This window comes from Lacerta agilis, chromosome 3 (assembly GCF_009819535.1).
Source record: "Lacerta agilis isolate rLacAgi1 chromosome 3, rLacAgi1.pri, whole genome shotgun sequence".
In the NCBI taxonomy this organism is placed as follows: Eukaryota; Metazoa; Chordata; class Lepidosauria; order Squamata; family Lacertidae; genus Lacerta; species Lacerta agilis.
In genome coordinates, this window is record NC_046314.1 from 86,797,977 (window position 1) to 86,820,567 (window position 22,591).

The 22,591-nt window shown below is 42.3% G+C and overlaps 1 protein-coding gene across 1 annotated transcript; it reads right to left on the minus strand.

The window, feature by feature from the left end:
* Nucleotides 1-15,412: 15,412 nt before the first annotated feature.
* LOC117044151 (ankyrin repeat domain-containing protein 9-like) lies at nt 15,413-16,797 on the minus strand. Its single transcript, XM_033144626.1, has one exon. The coding sequence runs from the start codon at nt 16,766-16,768 to the stop codon at nt 15,878-15,880; it is 891 nt and encodes a 296-aa protein (XP_033000517.1). The 5' UTR covers nt 16,769-16,797; the 3' UTR covers nt 15,413-15,877.
* Nucleotides 16,798-22,591: the final 5,794 nt, after the last annotated feature.

Consider the following 22,591-nt stretch of genomic DNA (forward strand, 5'->3'; position numbering starts at 1 on the left):
CGTCTTAATATTTCCGTTCCATAACACAGGAAATGATGCAATGGGGACTTGCTTCTGAGATGGTGTCAGAAGGAATTGGCTTTCATTCTCACATTACGAATTCTAGAACAGGCAATAATACTCAGTTGCCAGTACTGAAAAGGTAACTTAGAAAGTTCCTCAAGTACCAATTTCAATGCATATATCGGGAATGGCTGCGTTGGGTATTATGGAAGTAGGCCCCCCCCAAAAAAAAATCTGCCTAAGTTTAGAACATGGGTGACATCTAGTGGTTAAGATGAAGGACACAGCTACTCAAGTAAGAGATTCACAAAAGGGTGTTGCTTTCTTCCCTGCTGCATCCTCTCATTCTTTGCGGACACTCACTGTTGTTTGCTGCGAGGAGCATGGATCTGTAATTGTCACAAGTACTGGATTTCGGGTTTCAATTGTTACAAAGACTGTGGGCACAATTAGGGCTTTGAAAAAAGGGGGGCATTCCCCCCCAGTTGTGCACACATTCACACAGTAATGTCATCTGAAGCTGCTGTCAGTGTTGTCCATACACACAGGTGGGCATGTTTTCGAACTAGTGTGCAACATTGTTCTCTAGTACCCTCTCCTCTGTTAGCGTTTCCACAAACCTATATATATATATATATATATATATATGCAGTCTTTTGAAAGAGAGGAGCTGGAAGCTGGTGTGTTGATATACAGAGGATATATAGATATATATTGGTATACAGAGGTGGCTGACTGTACTGCTTCCTATTTTTGCCGATTTCATTCATAGACATGTTAAACATGGCAAAGGGTGAGTTGCACAGTGCATATTGGGAGCTAGGGTTGCTAGTTTACTAGCCTCCCCATCCAGTCTCTCTCTCATCACACTAAAACTTGGAGGGGTGATCTTATTCCAAAAAAAATAAAACCCTTCCATTATTGTCTATATTCTAGAACTTAATCCACAGTTATGCACAGGGTGCAAGTTTGGTAACAAGGATACATTTGTAAACTCTGGGGTTTTATCTATTGTTATTTGGTCCTATCACAAATTTAGGATAGGCAATGTAAGACAGTGGGTATGATAATGAACCATGACTATGAACTCCAATTTCCCTGTTGATAAACTCCAGTTTATAGGAGACCTTAAGCTAGGTGTGGCATCTAAGCTCTGCTCCTAATCCACCAGGAGAAGCTGTACCATCCCTGCTAAAGAGCACATTTTAATTTGTGGACTTTTTCAGGGAGAAGGGAAGTCCAAAGGCACCCTGTGTCCACATCTGTTTTTTGCCACCATTATTCCTCCGTTCTGCAGTTGCTCCCGTGCCATTCAAAACAAGAACAACACACACTCAGTGAAGCTTCTTCTTTCTTATTCATGGCATGGCCCCAGCCAAGCAGGAACAATGTGAACACCATGATATCGGGGGGGGGGGGAGGTGGGGAGGAGGTAACTGAGTTTTTTCTTTAATTTACATGGAGGCTGAATGTCCCACCAACCTGTTTAATTGAACAATAGCCTCTCTCCCAAGGACGTCATCAACTGAAGAGGAAGCAGCAGCAACAGTTTAGTCCATAACTCACCTGCCTGCACTTGTTTTTCATGCCCAAAGGGTGCATTGGAATGTGAATCTCAACACTAGCAGGGCTCTCAACAGCAGTGCTGGAAGACCTGCAAATGCCTGATAATGCCCAGGTGTAGGCAGGTAGGAGCGAGGCTCAAAATTTTAAAATAGAGCTCTAAACAGCGGTTCTTGAAGACTTACCAATGCCCAGGTGTAATACTGACACCTAAGCAGTTACTGATGATGATGATGATGATGATGATGATGAAATAGAGCTCAAGGAAACATGTAGAATTGGGCAGAATGTGCCTGCTGGTTTGGTCATGTGTCTAAAGGAAGTAGAGGAATGTTGGGGTGGAAAGGCGGAACCACCAACATGAATTGTCATCTGAAGGCAGAGAAGCAGGTCACAGGTCATGCGTCTCGGATCATCCCCACTGCCAAATGATGTGACACTGTTGTGCTTTAAACATTCATTTTTGTACCAAAGGGAGACCTTTGTGTTGGTACACATTTGCCTTGCTTTATATGGACAAGAGGAAACAAACACCCCATCAGCTCATGAAGAACCTTCCATGGCCAGTGAGAAGAACTGTTGGGTCAGTTCTGGGGCTGCCCTCAGGGAAGGCAGAGGTCAGGGAGTCCGGGCCAGGGAGCACACGTACCATCAGCTCCCAGCTGGCCTGAGAGGACTCTGTCCCTCTGCATTTTATATAATGTGTTTGTTTTCATGTTTCAGAATTGCAAACCACTTGTCAAAAAGGCAGCATAGAAATCTAATAAATGAGTGGATCAAGTGAGGAAGCACAGCGAAGGCACTGCAAAGTGTATTGTGTCCACAGCTCATGGCAGCTCTTATTATTTCCACATAGTAAGCCTTAGGCTAAGAGGAGATTGCAGAAGCTTTGAATATTCTGCTTATGAGACCTGAGACAAATCTTTGTCCTCTTGGGTGTGAATCTGTTTTTCTTCTGTGAAGCTAACAGGTGTATTCCCGGGATAATTCCACATTTTTTTGAACAATGGGGAAGTGTAATGTGACCCTAAGCTTGTGGGTCAAGAAGTAATTCCCAAAAGATGTGGCAAAAGCATTAAAAACTAGGGATAAGAGGATTTCCTCAGTTCCATTCTGTAATTGATCTGAGATTACAGCCTTGCTTTGTTTCCCTTCCAGCTGAATTTCAGTTAGAGATTGGGATTTGGGGGGTAGTGGCAGAAGTGGCGCTGCACCTGGTATTCATTTTCTTTTTTAATTAAAAAACACAGAGGCACACAAAATTCCAGAGTTTGGTAAGAATAAAATAAATGCAGAGCATACAACAGTTGCCTTGCTCTCCCTCTCTTCCAACCAGTGTGTTGAACTCAGTGCAGTGCAGGATGGAAGAGGGACTGGAAAGTCAAGAGCAATTATGGAAATAAATTTATTATTTCTTTATTTAAAATGAATGCTGTTCATTAAAAATCCCAAGCCAGTTTTACAATACATAAGAACCAATACAATAAAAAGTCCAGTATAAACCAATATGTACAGTAAATAACTAAAACACAGCAGCTAAATCAAATCAAATCAAATCAAATCACAGTAGCTGAAAAATTATCAGTGGCTTGATATGAGTGACCAGCAAAAGCCTGAGTGAACCAGTATAGGAAGTGCTGAAAACTCAACAAGGTCATTTGCCTCCCCCACCCCCACAGTGGTGGGAGCCATGATGGAAATGTCTCCACTCACTTGTAGCTGCCAGGTGGACTTTCATAGGCAGTGGCTTGTTCTGAGATCTCAGCAACTGGGCAGAGGTGTTGTGTCAGGTAAATGGGTCCCAAGTTATTCATGGCTTCATAGGTCCAGCCTGGTAGCAAATATACTGGAAGGAAAACAAGTTCTGGACTTTCTGTTTCTCCGCCAACCGGGAAGGAGCGCGGGGCAAGATCTTCGAGGAGCCCTGAGCTTTTGTAAGGGTAAAAAGAGGTCTTGCCAGGGACTGAGTATCCGGCGGCATTCCAAAGCGACTCTCCGGCTCAGATACCAGACTCGCTGGTTGTTTTTGAAGAGTCTGGTGGGAGCGGGATTGCAGTCGTGAGCGCAAGGATTCACTCTGCCCTACAAAAGCGCTGCCACTAGCTCCACGGGTGAAGCGGAGAAGCACCCCGAAATTTAAGGTTTACCCCTGGTATCTCGGAGAACAAAGAAGGAGGAGGGAAACGAAGGCAATAAAAGGAGAACCGGGAGTGGTGAAAGGTACGGCCTTGAGGGGAGCCTCCTGGGCACTGTGAGGAATAATGGCGCAGGACGCCGAGTTGTGAGAGAGATAGACAGGAAGGAACTGCTGAGGAATGTGAAAAGGTGAAAAAGCTGAATATCGGATGGGGTGGAGGGGAAGTATCAAATAAGCTGAACTGTTGTACTTGTTCTTGGGACTTAAAAACGTTTTGTTTACCTCAGGGTTCGAGACTGTATCTATACTGTATCATTACTTCGGAATACTTTGTACGCCGGTCTCCAATACATACACATTAGAGACTGCTATTTTGAACTGTTCTATGCTACTTTGAATTGCTGTATGCTACTTTGAACTGTATTTCCTCCTACTCTCTGCTTCATTTGGAGTTGCCTGTTAACCCCCGCGTGAAGGGATAAAGGAGAGCAGGACTTTTACCCCTCGTGTATACAGGGAAGACGACAGCACAAGACATCGAGAAGAGAATTAGCCAAGTAAAACTCATATTTCTCTGTGAACTTTGTGAACTTGGAGGGGGGGAAAACTGAGAGGGGAAATTCTGCAAGGCTTGAATGTTGTTTTGTTTATAATTGTTTCAATAATTGACGGTAAGAACTATAAGAACCACAAGAACTGTGTGTGCTGTTTAAGGAATTGTGGAAAAACAGGCAACCTCTAGTGGACGCTGAGGGTGTTGTTGTTGTTCAGTCATTCAGTCGTGTCCGACTCTTCGTGACCCCATGGACCAGAGCACGCCTATCTTTCACGCGCTGAGGGTAAAATATATAAATTAATTAACACAGAGAGATAGGACCAATTTCAAACATGCCTCACAAAGGAGCAAAAGCTGTGACATCAAGTGAAAGAAGGTTATCAAAGGCAGATATAGAAGGAGAAGGGGATATGGCAAAAATATTGGCAGAATTAAGAGAAATAAGGAGAAAGATGAAAGAAAGTGAGAAGAACATTGGAGGGAAACTGGTAGAACTAGCAACAGAACTATCAGGTCAAATGAAGGAATTGAATAATAAGATACACACAGCTGAAGAACAAACAAAACGGGTTCAAAGAGATGTGAGAGAAAATAAAAAAGAAGGGGGGAAATTGAAGGGGCGGATAGAGGAGATTATTAAAACACAGGAGTCCATGCTAGATAACTTGGCGTTGGTCGAAATGAATCAAAAAGCCCAGAACTTGAAATTTTGAGGTATAGTAGAGATAGAGGGTGAAAATCTAAGAGAAAAAATAATCAATGAATTAGCAAAACTGTTAGACATGAAGGTAGAAGAAGTGGATGATCTGATAATTAATGTTTTTAGAATCAAGGTTAGTCCCCTCCAAGGAAGGTCAAAAAATATCCAGGAGACTGTTTGGTTACATTGAACTCTCTGGAGGCCCAAAATGAAATCTTGAAGAAAAGTAGAGAGTTAAAATGGAGCGTTGACAGCAAACCAGTAGTAGTCTTTAGAGATATCCCAAATTGGTTGTTATGCAAAAGAAATGTTTATAAGTTGACAAGGAACCTGACAGCAAACAGGATAAGGTTTAGGTGGGAATATCCCGAGGGAGTATCATTCTGCTACAAGGATAAAAAGTTTAAAACCGATACAGTACTAGAAATGCAGAGGTTTGCTAGAGCTGGGAAAGATAGAAGGAGTGGAAGAGGATTCTGATGTGGAGAAGCAAGTACAAGATCAGGAGAGTATAGCGGATGATACATAATTTATTTTGATATACAATAAAATTGGACATTGAGAAAAATGATGTAAAATTGTTCCTGCAAGAATAATATTAGCTCAGGTTTGGAAACAACAAAAAATTCCAACAATGGAGGAATGGCGTCAGAAAATGGTGGAGTATACAGAAATAGCTAAATTAACATCAAAATTCAACAGCAAGGTAACGAAACATATGAAAGGGAATGGGGAAAATTTCTGATGTATATGGATAAGATGTATGGAATATGAGAATATCAGTAGGCTGAATTGAAACTCATAACTAAACTTTAAAATTCTTTATTGGGAATGAACAATGAAAGAAAAATACAATGTATGGTTGATAGATATAATTAAAATACATCGACACTATATGTAAGAGACAATGGAGAAAAGTGATAACAACTACGAAACGATAAACAACAATACTTTTTATTGGGAAAAATATAAAGGAAATAACAAGGCAATACAATGTATAGATATTGGACATAAATTGAGTACATGGATATTTTATGAAAGACATAATGGTGAAAATATGGAAATGGCTATCTAGAAGATTGTAACTACTGGAATAGTAGAATTGTCAAATGATCAATTGAATAAGGAAGGTCCAAACTGCGCAAATTAAGAATGACTACAAAAACAACAGAAGAAGGAAGTGGGGAAGTCTTTTTCTTTTCTCTTTTTTTCCTTTTTCCTTCCTCCCCCCTTTTTTTGAAGTAACAAATAGTTCAGAAACCATCTCTATATAACTATGAAAAATAAGATGCAATAATCAGATGTGTAAATAATATGTCTATGTGAAAATTTAATAAAAATCATTCTCCAGTTTTGCAGAGGATATCACACGTTCTTCTTCACCTCCCCTTGGAAACAGGTGGGGCTAAAAAAAATGGAATGAATCAATTGGAAGCTGAGGATAATCATGCCCGTGGCAAAGATCCTTGGACCCAATTTTCTTGTTCCACCTTGACATGCAATGTCCAGTTTTTGAGGAGGCATCATTTCTTCTTGCTCTGAAATGTAGGGTTGCCATATTTCAAAAAGTGAAAATCCGGAGCTTTTTTTTTTTTAAGGAAAATCAGCAAAAACAACACTGCTGGCATGTCTTGGCATACATCCAGATTTTTCTGGACATTTTGCCAATTTTTCCCAGGACACTGCTTCAGACTACAGACGAGAGATGGCAACCCTACTTGGACCATTGGTCTGTTTAGCTTAGTTTATTACACACTAAAAAGTCGGGGTGCAGAGTGGGCTCCCCAGGCACACATACACTATCAGCCGTACCTGGAGATTCTGGGCATTGAGCCCTTCCAGAGGACGACAACATGTTTTCCCAGAGATCTACAAACGTTAAATTGGAGTACTCATCTCTGAGTTATGAGTAAAAATAATAATTCCGAAACTCAAATATGTTTTTTCCAGTGATGAACATGTGTAGTTTAAAACAATGGGGAAAGCAATTAACCCAGCACTTTAAATCCAACTGATAAATCCACAAATAACAACACTTTGGAGGTCCCGAGCCACAAGGTGGTTAGATTGGTCTCAACTAGGGCCAGGGCCTTTTCAGTACTGGCCCTGACTTGGTGGAATGCTCTGTCACAGGAGACCAGGGCCCTGTGGGATTTGACATCTTTCCGCAGGGCCTGCAAGACGGAGCTGTTCCGCCTGGCCTTTGGCTTGGACTCAGTCTGTCCCTTATGTTTCCCTTCCCTTATGGTTTTGATTTATGGGCTTCTACTAAAATGAGACTGCATTTTAAATTGTATTTTAACCCTTATTTTAATAAACTGTTTTTTCTTTTTCTTTTATATTTTATTGTTATTTTATTGGTGTTAGACGCCCTGAGCCCGGTTCTGGCCGGGGAGGGCAGGGTATAAATAATTTTTTAATAAAAGAATAATAAAATAATAATAAAACCCACAACCAACTCAACAGCCAATAAAAAAGACTAATCCAATTTATGTTGGAGTTTTATTATGGTTCATTACAATCTGATAAAATAATTTTGCAATCGGCATAATCAGCATATTTTTTAAAATTTGCAATATATACTACAATCTTCGTCTTTTAGCATGCAGAGGGTAAAAGTACAATCACATGGATAAAAGGTTTTTCCATTGTAAAACTGAAGTGGTGGGGGGAGAGGGAGAGTCTAAAATACAAAATATGGCTTTACTTGATAAGTGGTAAAATGGATTTATCAAGATTTCGTGTTATTCAGCAAGCGGAAGCATGTGCCCATTTAAATAAATACTGAATACAAAGGGGTAGAATGTACAGCTGAAACAAAGAATTGCAAATGTATGAAAATCAGCAATTTCCTCAGTTTCACTAGTCATTCTTTTCAAATTTGCAAAATTCCAAAGCCAAATTTAAACGTGCTCTTCTAATGTGTTCTTCTTTTTTTTTAGCTCAGAATTTAAAAGCAGAATTAAATCCATTAATCTTGGTTGGGTTGGGAACTCTATTTCTCCAGCTTCCAAGCAGCATGCTCTGAACCACTCCAGTTCAAAATTTTAATGCCAGGAACATCAAACATTACAATAGCCTTGTAATGTCAATCAGTATTATTGATATCATACTGCTGATTGTGGGTGTGTGAGAGAGAGATTTGGGGAAAACGGTTATTTGCCTAAAAAGCAACCTAGTCAGTCAGTTAGTGGCTGAGTTAAGGCTTGAACTAGCATCTGCCTAGGCTAGAGCTCCTCTCAGCCTCTACACTCTGCTAGTGCAGACACCAATTATGCCTCAGGTAAGCGTGACAAATGCACAGTCATGATCCTACAATATTAACACAATGACAACCAGTGAGTTCTCTGGGAGAGGTGTCCCATTTTCCTAGTTACAGAATACTGAAAGAGAGATGTCACTGCAACAGTAGATCCTGACAGAAGATTTTAGAACTCTGTGCCACAGATGAAAAACATATGTGCATTATTCCCAAATTCTTTCTGGAGGAATCTAGTAGTTCAGTCTTTTGCAATATTTGATAGACTTGACATAAAATTAAAAATTTGAGATAATTTCTTATTCATGTATACAAATACATTCTCCCTCCCTCCCTCCCTCTCCCTCCCCTTGAAATTATTTCAAGAGTCCAATATGCCACAGGACATCTGCCGTCGACATTCATTCTGTTTGGTTACAAAAATAAACTATATCAATATTTGTCACCATGCAAATGCATGGACTTCCCCGCTTCTGGGTAAGCCCAAAGAAATGGACAGAAAGGCCTGAAGGTTGCTTTCTAGGTTCCTTCCAGATGTTTTGGACTCCAATTCCTATCATCCCGTCTCCATGGCCAGTTGTTACAGATGGTGGGAGTTGCAGTCCGAAACATCTCATGGAAATCATAATGGGAAGGGGTGATGGAATGCTTCTTCTTCTTCTTCTTCTTCTTCTTCTTCTAACTGTCTGTGATGAGCAAGCTTTAAGTCAGGGGTGACTAACCTGTGGCCCTCAAGGTGTTGTTGGACCACAACTCCCAGCAGTCGTGATTCCTGACCATGCTGGCTGGAAATGATTGGAGATGGCGTCCAACAACATTGGAATAACTACACCCCTGCTTTGAGTGAAACATTCGCCAAATTAAATGCCAATAGACCTGAGGTAGACTTGGCTGTAGAATGACTACATTCTGGTACAGAAGACTAGCAAGGCATCAGGCCAGGGTTTCCCAAACTTGGGTGTCCAGCTATTTCTGGACTACAATTCCCATAATCCCCGACCACTGGTCCTGCTAGCTAAGGATGATGGGAGTTGTAGTCCAAAAACAGCTGGAGACTCAAGGTTGGCAAACCTTGCATTAGGCAAATATATCATTCCTAAGGGCAGGTTGAAATACTCTCCTATGATTCCATTCATACATAGTCTGCCAGCAAAGCATGAACACCATTGTATTCTCACCGCTTAAACTGTGGTGCAGTCATCTGAGCAGGTAGCCTGTTTCCTACCTTGTTTTTGGTGGGAGAGTGTTTCAGCAGCCATCTGGTTGTATAGCTATGCCATACCATGCGCAGCAGGCATGGTGCCTGTGTAGAAACCAGGCCTATGATTGCTAATGAAGCAGGTGTAACCCTAATGGTATAACCACACATTAATGCATGATATGCAGCAAAGATTCAGAAATAATGAGCCAGAATAGACCAGTGGTCTGATGTAAGAACATAAGGAGAGCCTAAAGCCCCATCTTGTTTAGCATCCTGCTCTAACAGTAGTTAACCAGATACCCATGGGAAGCCCACAAGCAGATCCGGAGCACTGCAGCACTCTCTCCATCTGTGATATCCTGGAAGATGGTATTCAGAGGCATAAAGTAGAAAATAGCCATCATGGCTAGCAGCCATTTGGAAATGCCTTGGACCAATATTTCAGATTTTTGTCAAGCTGATGATGGCAGCATTGTATACAATGCTGAGCTGAGCCAAATTTTCTCATCAGGCTTTTTTCATGTAAAAATAAAATAAAATCTATTGCTTTTTTCTTTAACCCCCTAGGAAAAGGAGGCAGTTTTGCAGACTTTCCTCCCAACATTCTCTGTCATATTTGTGGTGGTCACCATCTCACCTCTAGTCACCACCACCCCCCACCAAAACACACACACACACACACACACACACACACGGTTCCAGGGGCATTGTTGAGGATACAAAATGGTGGCTGGGCTGTCAACACAGCTGCTGCTGTTGTGACTTGCAGTGGCTGTGAAAGGGGGGGGACTCCCGGGGGGGGGGAGGAAGAAGCTGTGCTACTACCTCTGTGAAACGTGAGAAAAAAATTGATGAAAGATTTGCCCTTCCCCTGCAGAAATTCAATTGGATTCCCTCCAGTTTCTGTGCTGAGGGTGGAGAATGTTGACAGGCTATTTGTGTGCACAGCTCTAATAAAAAGTGACAGAGAATTACAGACTTGCAGCAAGTGACCCTTGGCTCATCCAGTCCAACCGACTGCTCCATGCAGGAGCTGCAATGCAGGATTCCTAGCAGATGGCTGGCCAGACTCTGCTTAAAGACCTTGAGGGGCAAGGGTTGAGTTAGCAATAATAACAGGCAGTGTCGCAAAACATTTACAGGCTGACTGGAAGTAGTACGTACTGAAATCCTATCCCATGCCCTTGCAGTGGGAGAATGGGCAACTGTGCCACAGTAAGGAAACGCTAAGCTACTTCCCATGTCTTAATACAGGCTTGCCATACATAGGAAATATTCCTGACATGTCCTGTTTTTTGGCTGAAAAAATGATGTCAGGGGTAATTTTGCTGAAGCGCAAAAAGCGCAATGGAAAAAGCTCCAAAATGCTTAAATTCACTATTTTTCAGGAAGGCTTCCTTAAACGAAAAACAAAAAAAGCTCAAAAATTTGGGGTCTTCCTAAAAAAAAAAAAAAAAAAAAAAGCTCAACAGGAATTTTAGCTTTTGAAACATGGCAACCCTACTTAATCAGAACAAGTATACCGGTATGTGCATTTGCAAAATATGCATTGCAAAGAACTGCAATTTAGTTGGGTTTTTTAAAAGCTGAGCTCAGAGCCAGCTATGGTTTATAAAGTAGGCACTGTAGCTGTGCATTTAACAGCAGCATAATGTACAGGCACTAGGTAATGATGCTTGCTGTCGTGCTGCACTTAATAAGCCTCTATTAAACGCACAAAGCCCTCCTTCCCCTGCCCCCGTTCAATTGGCAATCTCATTGGCAAGACCCATAGGAAATGGTAGCCCTTAAAATGGATTGTTTTTCCCACGGTGCAGCGGGACCTGCACAATCCCTGAGTACCATTAAAACAAGTTGCCGAGAGGTTTTTCTTAGCCATGGGCTAGCTAGAATTTTTCTCTTGGGATCTCAGGGATACAGGGTCATTAGATACCCCATACTGGGTTTTGGGGATGGGTAGAGATTAAAATGGGTGGTTACTGTTATTTTATGTTAGTTTCATCTCACAAGTTATAATGAACGACCCCTTCCCTCCAAATGTTCCTATTTTCCAGGGAACATCCCACATTTGTATAAGCCAACCTGTTTTTTTATTTGATTCTGGAATGTCATGATTTTCCTTTTGGACACCCCTATTTTCACTGGAGAAATGTTGGCGGGTATGGAGTTATACGACCCCCGAGCCAAGGAGATAAATAACCATACAACCTTTAGAAGACATCTGAAGGCAACCCTGTATAGGGAGGTTTTTTGATGTTTAAATTTTTATTATGTTTTTATATAGGTTGGAAGCTGCCCAGGGTGGCTGGGGCAACACAGTCAGATGGGCAGGATATAAATATTATTATTGAATATGACATCCCTATTTTCATCGGAGAAATATTGGAGGGTTTCCAGAATATTCTAACCCTAAAGTTCTGGTGTTTCACTCTGGCCACTCTAGAAAGCAAACCCCTACAAATTTTATCGCCAATGATATCCCTGCCCAGTTCTGATGTAGCTTTTGCAGGCTGCTGACTTGTGCCTGAAAGCAAAACAGTGACCTCTATTCTGTAACTTTGCAATCTTCCATTCTCTTCCTGGTCTTAAAAGTACACTTCATCTCCTCTCATCAATGGCCATCGGTGACCATGGATTTCATCCTGAACCTCCTTCAGTTTCATCCTTGACCTTTAAATCTGTTTGAATTTGGATTGGATTTTTTAAGGTTTGGTTCATTCAGGGAGATTTTATCCGATCGAAAACAGTGTGCAGATATCTCCTTTGTGGGATTATTCCTAAATAGTGCTTGCTTAAAGAGTGCCACCCTTGTTCCTATCTTTGCTGACATCCAAATTAGAAGCTGCAGCTGCAAGAGGAATGAAAAGAACACCAGACCCAGCCCTTTCCTCACAGATTCCAACAGCTGGTGTCTCCTTGGCACAGGCTGGGGTCCAGGCCCAACAACCCCCTCTGTTGTTCTGTAGATCAGTCACAGTGCATAGAGGTTCCTTTGTTCTTAGCCTGACTTGGGAGGCTGCTGCAAAGATATGGTTAGACACACCTCTAAATCTTCTGTGAGACTGGCTTAGCAAGTGTATAATACTACCCTAGTCATTCTCCCTTCTGTAAGAAGGAAGGAAACTCTGAGCAGCGACAAGACTGCAAAGTGAGCAGCCTTCACAGTTCAGGGAATTGCTCCCAAGTTTTGTCTGCTGCGGCTAATACAAAATGGGGCGAGGGGGACACCAATTTACAGGATGTGTCATTTTCCAATAGATTGAAAGATTAAAGAGGGTCTTGCATTCAAAATGTTTGCTAGGGTAGGGTGCATACAATATAAAGCAAGATAATTGCTAGCATTGCGTGGGGATATCTCAGATACATTTTCCCCTATCATTTTTCACCGAAATGAGATTTACTGTATTAGATTGTCTGCTGCAACATAGTTAGCTTTATTGATGTGGGCTTTATTTGCAATTTGATTATTATTTTAGCATTGATTGATTCAAGTGGTACACACACATGTGTGTGTGCATTTGTTGCCTTAGTTCATTTAAAAAATTCTTTACTCTGGCTGGCATTTAGTTGTGTTGCCTGTGTGGCTGGTTGGTTAGGAAAAAGAAAAAGAAAAAAAGAAACTGGTTCTGTTTTGCTGTATCAGAAATGTACTGCAAAAGTTTCCTAGATGCCTCTCCTTTATGTAGGTGGACATAAGGCTAAGGCAATCCTGTGAACTTCAAAATGCTGAGGATTTAATCATGGAAAGGAAGAGGGGTGCTGAACTGTCTGTTGTTGTTTTTTGTTGTTGTTTTGTTTTTTAAGGCGCTCTTGTGCCCTGAACAGCTATATGGCAGAAGTTCAGCAGGCGCAAATTCTCAGTTTGCTGCAGGATTATGTCACAGAGTTGGCGGGGGGCAGGTGCTGCTGGGCTCATGTCCTCTAGACGGGCTTCCCATAGGCATTTGGCTGGCTTTGAGAACAAAATGCTCGGCTAGATTGGGGCATTTGGTCTGATTTGTCAAGTACGTGTGGGGAGTCGCCAATACCAGAACGTAACAGGAGATTCTTGCAAATCATGTAGATCTGTTCAAACCCACTGGCTCTAATAGAACACATAGCTTACATTTTGTTGCAGAGGTAAATTTCAGAGAAAGACTGAGATAGTATCCTCAACATGCCTGGCGTATGCTAGGGCACCAGTTCCTATGCATCCACTAGGCACAGCAAAGACCTGCTCATTTGTTCACAAGGATGAAATTGCACAACTGACTATTCTCTGTTTTGAATTCTGAGTCTTCTTAGGCATTTTACATTAAAGGGACAGCTTCGCATTGCCCATCATCATGGAATTTGGACCTATCTGTGAAAAACAGGTCAGCTTTATACAGAGCAATGGTTATTATCAAGCCAAGTTGCCTTAAGAAAAATAAATGTTTTAGCCCCATTTCCAAAGTACATAGGATCCTATGAAGCTGCCAGATGCTTAATCAGACCACTCGGTCCGTATAGCTCAGCAGTGTACTCACAGACTGGCAGGGGCTGTCCAGGGTTTCAGAACTTGCTTCTAAGCCTGTTCAGCAGGAAGCAGCTCCCCTCGATTTCCATACGAGCTGCTTCCCAGGAGACATGCTTAGGGCTGGGCTTTCACTCAGGACTGGCCCCACCATAAGGCAGAGTGAGACAGGTGCCTCAGGCAGAGGTGGGGAGTGGCAGCTACACAACCTACCCTGCAACCCCTAAGCCAGCCTGCTGCCTCCACGTGCAGTTGAGGCTGCTTGCCTGCCGCCTGTGTTGAGGTAAGGTTCATCTGCCAGTCTGCTTGGCTTTTCTTTGTGGAATTCTGGGGTTGTGGGAGGGTGGGGGGGTGAGAGCATCTCGTTCTTCTCTTTCCAGGAAAGCATCAAGGCCCATCCCTGGCTATCAAGTGTTCTTCTGGCCAGAGATGCCTTGCTGAAAACAGCATGCGATCCAAAATCAGAGGAGCAAACATGTGTTGCCCATCTACAACGTGGGCATGTAAGGAACACAATCCTTTCTGGCAGAGGTAAAATGAACGAACAAACGAAAAACAGAAACCATGCATCTGGAGCTACAGAGATTGTGCACCTTGAAGGAATGCTGATGGGTCGTTATTTAGGCAGGTTACATCAGTGGTCATGGTTGGGTGGGGGAGATAAGTTGGGATGGGCAGAGAGGCAGGAGCAGCCTGTCTACAGGCAAACAGGCCAAACTCTTTGGTTGATGATTGTGACCTTCGTACATTCACTCACAAGGTCTCATCCTCTAAGGTGGGGAGGGTACCATTTCCTAAGTCAAAAGCTTTCACACTGGCTGGGACTGATGGGAGATGTAGCCCAAAACATCTGGAGGGCACTGGGTTGGCGAAGGCTGCCAGCATTCTTTCTCAGCAACTGCAAGGATCACACTGCATTTCTTACAGGGAAGGGGGGCATCAGCTGTTTAATATTACATCGCTTCTTGCAGTGAAAAAAATACAAGCAACCACTGCAGGTCTCTAGCATTAAGGGCCATGCCGCATCTTCCTTTGTAGGCATGTTCAGTCTTGAAACTACAGTGACACTGTGAGCAGAGAGGAATGGGGAGGGGAAGGGTATGTCTTGTACATTGTGATGTGCTGTGGAAATTGGTCTTTCCCCCACCACTCAGCTTTGAAAGGGAATTCCATCTATGCAGGTTTTATTGGGTCCTTTCCATCACACTACCAACCTACCCAGCTTTTGCTAGAAAGGCTCAATGTTTTAAGGTGACACAACAGAATCTTGCAGCCAGAGGGACTCCTTGCCACTGTAGCAGCACTGAAGGCCAAGACATTTATGACCATAACTGCTGATTCATTATGCAGTACTTGAGAAAACTTAAAAAGAGTTCCTACTTTAACCCCCACCACATGCTCCCCTAACAGCACAGTGATCTGGTAGGCTGCAATCCTGCATAGAGTTATGATCCTTAAAACTCAGTGATGTTAATAGATGTTAAGGCATCAAGCAATGTACAGGATTGGGACCCCCTGGTCCATATAATGCCCTGTGAAAACAGTGCCTTTTAAATAATAACAACAATGCAAAACCTGGATAATTTACATAAAATACAAACAATAAATCAGGAATGCTGCTACACTGATTTCAGTGAGCAAAATGTACATTCAGTTCAATGTAATATTTTCACATGCACGGAATGGGAGGGGTTTTTTAATATGAAAAAAATAGATTTCATTTGACAACATATACTAAGGCTGGGATTTTCAGCGGCATCAAACAGTAGCCCAGATTTCGATACCAATTCAATAATAACTGGGCAGCAAATCCCCCTAAGGCAGCAATCCTTTACTTGAGAGTAGTCCCATTTAGCTCAAGTGGAAGTGCACAGGGGGTTTGGTTTGCAGCCTGAAGCACCTTTGAAAACCCCACCTGAACAAATTACACAAATTGAATGTGACACTTTAAAAAAGCATAACGTCATGGAAAAACATTTACCATATGTTTTGTTGGGTGCTGCTTGCCGAAGCGAGGCAGGGGCTTTAATGCCTGAGGTATAGGAAGTTCCTGGATGCTTTTAGGGAAATGGGAGGGTGGGAGAGTCTGAAGGATGGTTTGCATAGCTTGCAGGTATAAAGATGCAGGCATGTTCCCCACCAGGCTATTGAACTTGTCCTCCCCTAGCAGAACTGCCCAGTGCTCCGGGTGCTCCTGCAGCACCTTCCTCATCTTGAACCGGGGGCTGGGCATGAAGAGCAAGAGGTAATCGAGGCAGAGCTTTTTGGACGCCACGTTGACTTTGGAGTCCCACATCTGCTCCAGGATGACGTCCAGCGGTGTCAGTCCTTTGCTGTCCTCTATCCTGGGAGAGGCCCCATTCCCCAGGAGGATCAGGACCGTCTCTGACCTCAGGAGCTCGCAGGCGAGATGCAGAGGGGTCTTCCCATCTTCCAGGTGGAAGCAGCCAGTTCGGTTGATGTAGGAGTTCAGGCTGGGCAGCTTGTGGGAGATGCTGATGATCAGCCCCAGAATGTCTCTCCTGTCGTAGGTGACAGCCATGGCCAAGTGAGGAGCAGAGGAAGGGCAATAGCAGAAATGTTCCCCGGGCACTTTGAGAGCCTCCTCCGGAAAATGAGACAGCAGGTACTGGGCATAAGGCAGGTGGTTGTGTACCACGGCGTAGAGCAGGGCTTCGGAAGGGGAATACGTCCTCAGGCTGGCATTTTCTTCCCAGTAGAAATACTCCATAGTCCTCATGTCTTCCAGCATCCAGACAGGTTTGTGATCTCTGACAGCTTGGTAAAACATATAGGATAAGAACTTGCAATGCCTGCTCTGGTCATCCTGTAAGCTGGCCTGGTTACTGGCCATGTCTCGGAAGTCCCAATGGTGAATACCAGTAAGTCCTTTTGTGCCAAAAAGAAAAGGAGGGGGGGCTCCACCTGCAAGCGAAGGCTGATGTTCAGTTTGAATGCAGATTCCAGAGGCTGCTACAACCTTCAGACTGTCATTGCAGCAGTCTGGACTGCACTAGCCGGAATGCATAGCTCTTTCTCTGACGGGCTGTTCATCTCCACCCATTCATTGTTTTCCCTTTCTCACTGCGGCTGGTTTTGTTGAGGTAAGCAGAATCTCGCCAGCTCAGTTAACCATTGCCATGCAAGCACGCAGTAAATGCAGTCGGTTCTCTGTTCAGCGCAGGTTAATGGAATACAGATAGCTGTGATTTAATAGCCGGAGAGAGAGCTATTTGCAGGGGACTATAATTAGCTGTGCAAAAGGAGCAATTTTCTGCCTGCAGTCAGGGCCCAATCAAAGCTACAATAACTATTGAAACAGTGTATGTGCATCCTGGTGTTTATGTGCTCCTAGAACCGTAGGAGCATGTGTGCGTGATGTCACTAATAATAATAATAATAATAATAATAATAATAATAATAATAATAAATAATATATTTATACCCTGCCCATCTGGCTGGGTTTCCCCAGCCACTCTGGGCGGCTTCCAACAGAATATTAAAATACAATAGTCTATTAAACATTAAAAGCTTCCCTAAACAGGGCTGCCTTCAGATGTCTTCTAAAAGTCTGGTAGTTGTTGTTCTCTTTGACATCTGGTGGGAGGGCGTTCCACAGGGTGGGTGCCACTACCGAGAAGGCCCTCTGCCTGATTCTTGGCTTGTCGAAGTGAGGGAACCACCAGAAGGCCCTCGGCACTGGACCACAGTGTCCGGGGAGAACAATGGGGGTGGAGACGCTCCTTCAGGTATGCATTCTCCATACAGATGCACTCCCTCAATGGATTAATCTAGTATAGTTATTTTATATTTTAAAAAGTATATACCATATTCATGAAAAGTATCATTGTGGTTTACAACAGTTATGCATAAAACCATGCGACAAAAACAAAAAAAATTAAAATCAGAAATCAACTATTATGGAAATGTGTATTCTTAATTGCCTGCATAAACCTGGCAGAATAGAAAAGTTTTCAGCAGGCATTTAAAAATTAAAACAGAATGTGCCTGCTAAATCTTTAATGAAAGAGTAATCCACAAAACCAGGCTGACAACACCAAAGGCTCAGTTTCTTGCTGCTGTCAAATAAACCTCGCCAGTTTGGAGGACGACCAAAAACACTCCTGCAGATGATCTCAGGGATCCAGCTGGGATATAAGGCTCCAGGTGGTTCCTAAGGCAGCTTGGACCTAAGTTGTTCAGGGCTTTGTAAATTAATACAAGGACCTTGAATCTGGCTTGCTAGCAGATTGACAGCCTGTACAAATTTCCCAAAAAACGGTGGCACAAGTTGTCAGTCGGGGCCCACATCATATGGAAACTTACACCTTACTTTTATTTATCTAACAAATTTATATACTACTTGATTTTAGTAAAACCTCTAATGGGTTACAAGAAATATTAAAATCATCAATACAAACAGCTTTAAAAAAAATTAAAATTAACAGTAAAAGAGATCAAAACATGTTAATGTGTCTGGATGGGGAGTCGTATCAGGACTGGAAGAAAAGCACCCCTACAAAGGAGCCTGGCAATGCAGATGCAGGGCCTCTAATATCAACAGAGATCCAAGTGGCTAACCCACCCGTAATGATGTTTCTTGGTAGCTGGATATGAAAAGGATCTGAAACCAGAATTGTTTAAGTTACAAGTAGGTAGTCATGTTGGTGTGCCATAGTCAAAACAAAATAAAAAATAAAAAATCCTTCCAATAGCACCTTAGAGACCAACTAAGTTTGTTCTTGGTATGAGCTTTCGTGTGCTGAAAGAAGTGTGCATGCACATGAAAGCTCATACCAAGAACAAACTTAGTTGGTCTCTACGGTGCTACTGGAAGGATTTTTTTATTTTTTATTTTGTTCAGAATTGTTTAAAACACACTCCAACAGGTGGGCTCCTGTACTTGCTAAATTATTTGCTGAGATCAATCCGATTGGCTTAATTCAAACTATCTGTGGTTTATCCTATTTTTGAAAAAGAGCAGCCCCTCTCTTCCCCAGAATTACAGATATCCTGTTGGATATCTCTTCCAAAATATATGCCACTTGTTTTTACTTAATAAGCTGCTGGAATGGATCTCCTCCAGTTGTATTATATGCAGAACGAAAGCCAGTTTAAGGAATTCTTATTGCACCATTGATCCTTTTGTTATACTTTTGTCCCACCTCATTGAGAAATTTGTTGAAAACAATGCAAGGCTCTTTGCGGTGTTTGTTGACCTATCCATCAGCTTTTGATTAAATAGATAGAAACCATCTGTGGGCCAAATTGCAACCCCTTGATATAGACCCTAAAGCTGCTGATGCTTCTTCAAAGTCTTTATCAAGATGCTCCTATTAAAATCAGAGTAGGCAGGAATGGTCTTTTAACTACCCCAATCCAGACTATGAAGGAAGTCAAACACTTTATGTTAACCACTTTATGTTAAATTGCTTGGGAAATTACTGGTAGATAAAAGCCCACCTGCCACAAGAAATGTAGATGCCATTGCCCTCCTATATGGAGATGATATGGTTATATCTTCTCTGACCAGAGGTGGTTTGAAAAAGCCCCAACCAGGGATTATAGTTGTTGAAGACTACCAACACCTGGAGGGGCCATATTCCCCATCCCTGTCCTAGATCAAATGGGTTTTCACAACTTTCTACCTTCATTGAAACCTTTCTTCAGCAACTGGGTTCTCATGTGAATTGGTGATTGCACTATAGAAAATAGCAACACTTTGCCATAGGTAAGAATTACAGTAAAAGATCAGCCAAGGTAGACAAGCCATCTTTTAGAGAAGTACGTCCACAAATAGAAATCTTCTCCTTGAAGAACACCAGAGTACCTAGAACATAGACTGAGAACCCTAGCCCTGGCCTACAAAAAATATGTATTAAGAAAATTGCACACTCTGTGTTATATCCTTATTTATCCCCTCTGAAAGCCTAGAAGCAGCAATCTACAATAACCAACTTGCTGAGCAAACGAGTAGCACTTCTTTTGCGAGTGACGGGGACAAATTGCAGCGATTAGATGCCGAATCAAAATTTAATATACTAAGGGAGCTTGTGAGCCTGCTTTCTTTGAGCAGAGTGGTTTCTTGTTTTGTCTCTTTGTTCTTGACAGTCAGCTGTTCAATTGTGCATGGGGCTGGGCCAAGCTTTTTCACTACTGTTGGCAAAATGCCCAGTCCAGCCCAGCCCCACCACACCCACAGATCTAGGCCTTCTCCCTGCTGCCAGTCCCATCACAACTGCATTCTTCTTTATATCTAATTTGTTTGTAACTGAAAAAGCACCATGCATTAATTTCCTGGCCTTTACAACTAGTTTTCCGACTCTTAAAGGTACTCCTAATATGAAAACGATTCCCTGATCACTTTGGGTAGTCTAGTTGATGCCATTGTGTTCACAGAAGGGCTTTTGAGTCAACTTCTGATTTACTAAGAGAACAGGAGGGCATACAATTGCCATGCTATTTTCCACCCTGCTCTGGCAAGTCTCCCAAATGAAGCCCTTAGAACACTTTGATCCACTTAGGGCAGGAAGACTTTCACTTGTGTAACAGGACTTCCTCTCCTCCCCTCCCCCAAGTGGTTCAGGAGGGGGAGTTGGGGGAACCCTCAGCACACTGCATAGGGTGGAAAGATGGAATATCGTTCTGCCTGACAAGCAGAAACGTTTGCACCACTGGAACAATCAAAAGATTGAAATACTGAATTCCTCCCATTAAGCGCAAAACATAAATTCCTACTTTACAATGAATGCCTGGAGGAAACTCTAGTCTTTCCTTAAAATCACTTAAAAGTATTCATTACTTCTGCATCTTTTAGCAGAATGGTCTGCATATAAATTGTACTGTCTGGGAACTAGTTTTCAGATGACCTTTAAGACAATTTAGAATACATATTACAACACCAGCATCCCCAAAAGTATCTACCTAATTAGCACTGCCTGCCTTTCATTTGTTTCTGTCCTCACTTTTTACACCTTCCCCTCCCAAACCATCTGTATACATACCGGTACCTGTAACTCAGGATAACACACCATGCACCTGACAAAGTAAACTGTGGTCTATAAAAGCTCACGCCATATTAAATCCTTTAGGCTGCTTCCAGCCGACCTGTTTATTAAGCATTGATCCTGGTTTGTTTGCAGGGACATTAGATGACTCTGGCTATTTAATGAGCATTCATCCCAATTTCTTTGTAGGAAGGCGAAATGACATTGCATCAAAACAAGTGCTATCCCAGTGGATTTTCCAATCTTTTTCCTTATCGCAAAAAGTTCAATCTTTGGGGGAAAGTAGGGTTTGCCATGCAAATCCTCCCAATCAGCTATAACTGCACAACCTAAAATTGTGGGCATGTTTTTCACCAAAAATAGCAGCTGTGAGATGCCAGAAGACCTCCTTTTCTGCAAGACTAACAGGAATACTACACTGGAAACCCTCAAGATTATTATTTAGTTATTTTTCGGTACAGATCAAAAGGAAGCATCCCACTGCTGTCTTGTCTAATAAGCATGCAGAGAAATATGGCACTGCATCTTACTGTGAAGTGCTGAAGCTGCTCCAAAATGTTGGCATGGTGTATTTCCTCTAATGAGCTATTACATACAGGCCTAAGAACAGAAATCCATTAAGTGGATTTCCTCTACTTTAGCTGTGCAGTACAGAAATGAATCAGCTTCCCAAGCCCTAATGTATGCCACATCTAAGGGCTCCTTCCTTTTATTAGCATTATTTTCAATCTTCCCTAAGTGGACATAACAATTCAATCAAATCTTTAAAAAAAACACATCTGGTTGATTTGGCACAAGCTGTTGTTTTTCCAGCTATTCCTGCACTATCTCACTCTTGGATCAGGGGTTCCAGCTGATATTTTTTGTTCCCAAACATTTATTTGCTGGGTAAGATGTTTATCCCTGTTGGGCTCTTGTATTCTGGCCCTGAGCAGATGTACTGCTTCCCCATTGCTACATTATAAAGCCAAAGGGATACGTTTTCCTGTGTCCCAAAACAGGACAGCTTCGGGTACCAGTCAGCTAGTGCTGTGCCTTGCACCCCTGGATGCATTAGATGGGTTATGCTCTGGAAAACTTTGCAGCAGATCCACAATGACTCTTTCTGTCTCTCCCCACCAAACCTCCAGAGTATATGATGGAAACAGGAACAATAGATGTTGCAATCCACTGTGAGGGGGGCAGGATATTGCATTTTGAATAGTGATTGAGACACTTATGAAACAAATAAATGAAAGTTAAAAGTAATGGCCACCACCTTGGATGGCATTACGAGGATTAGAAAAACTCATGCCATATAAGGCTATCAGTGGCTACTGGCAACAACAGCTATGTTCTCCAAGCTGGAGGCAGTATACCTCAGAATACCAGTTGCTGGGAATTGCAAGTGGGAGATTATAATATCATTTATTGGTGTATTTATGGTTGTTGAATATGAGTCTAGAAAGCTATGGCAATCTGAAGTAAGAAATTTTATTATAAGGAACCAAATTGCCAGAGAATAGCTGATCATCCTACAGCATCCGATTCTGAGGGAGGAGCGGAAGGTGGACAACTTTAACAGTTGCATGTTTGTAGTCAAAAAGGTATGTACTGTCTAAGCAGAAATGAATCTGCTATGCACCCTACTCCATTGAAAACAGCAATCCATGTTGCTTTACCTACTTGTA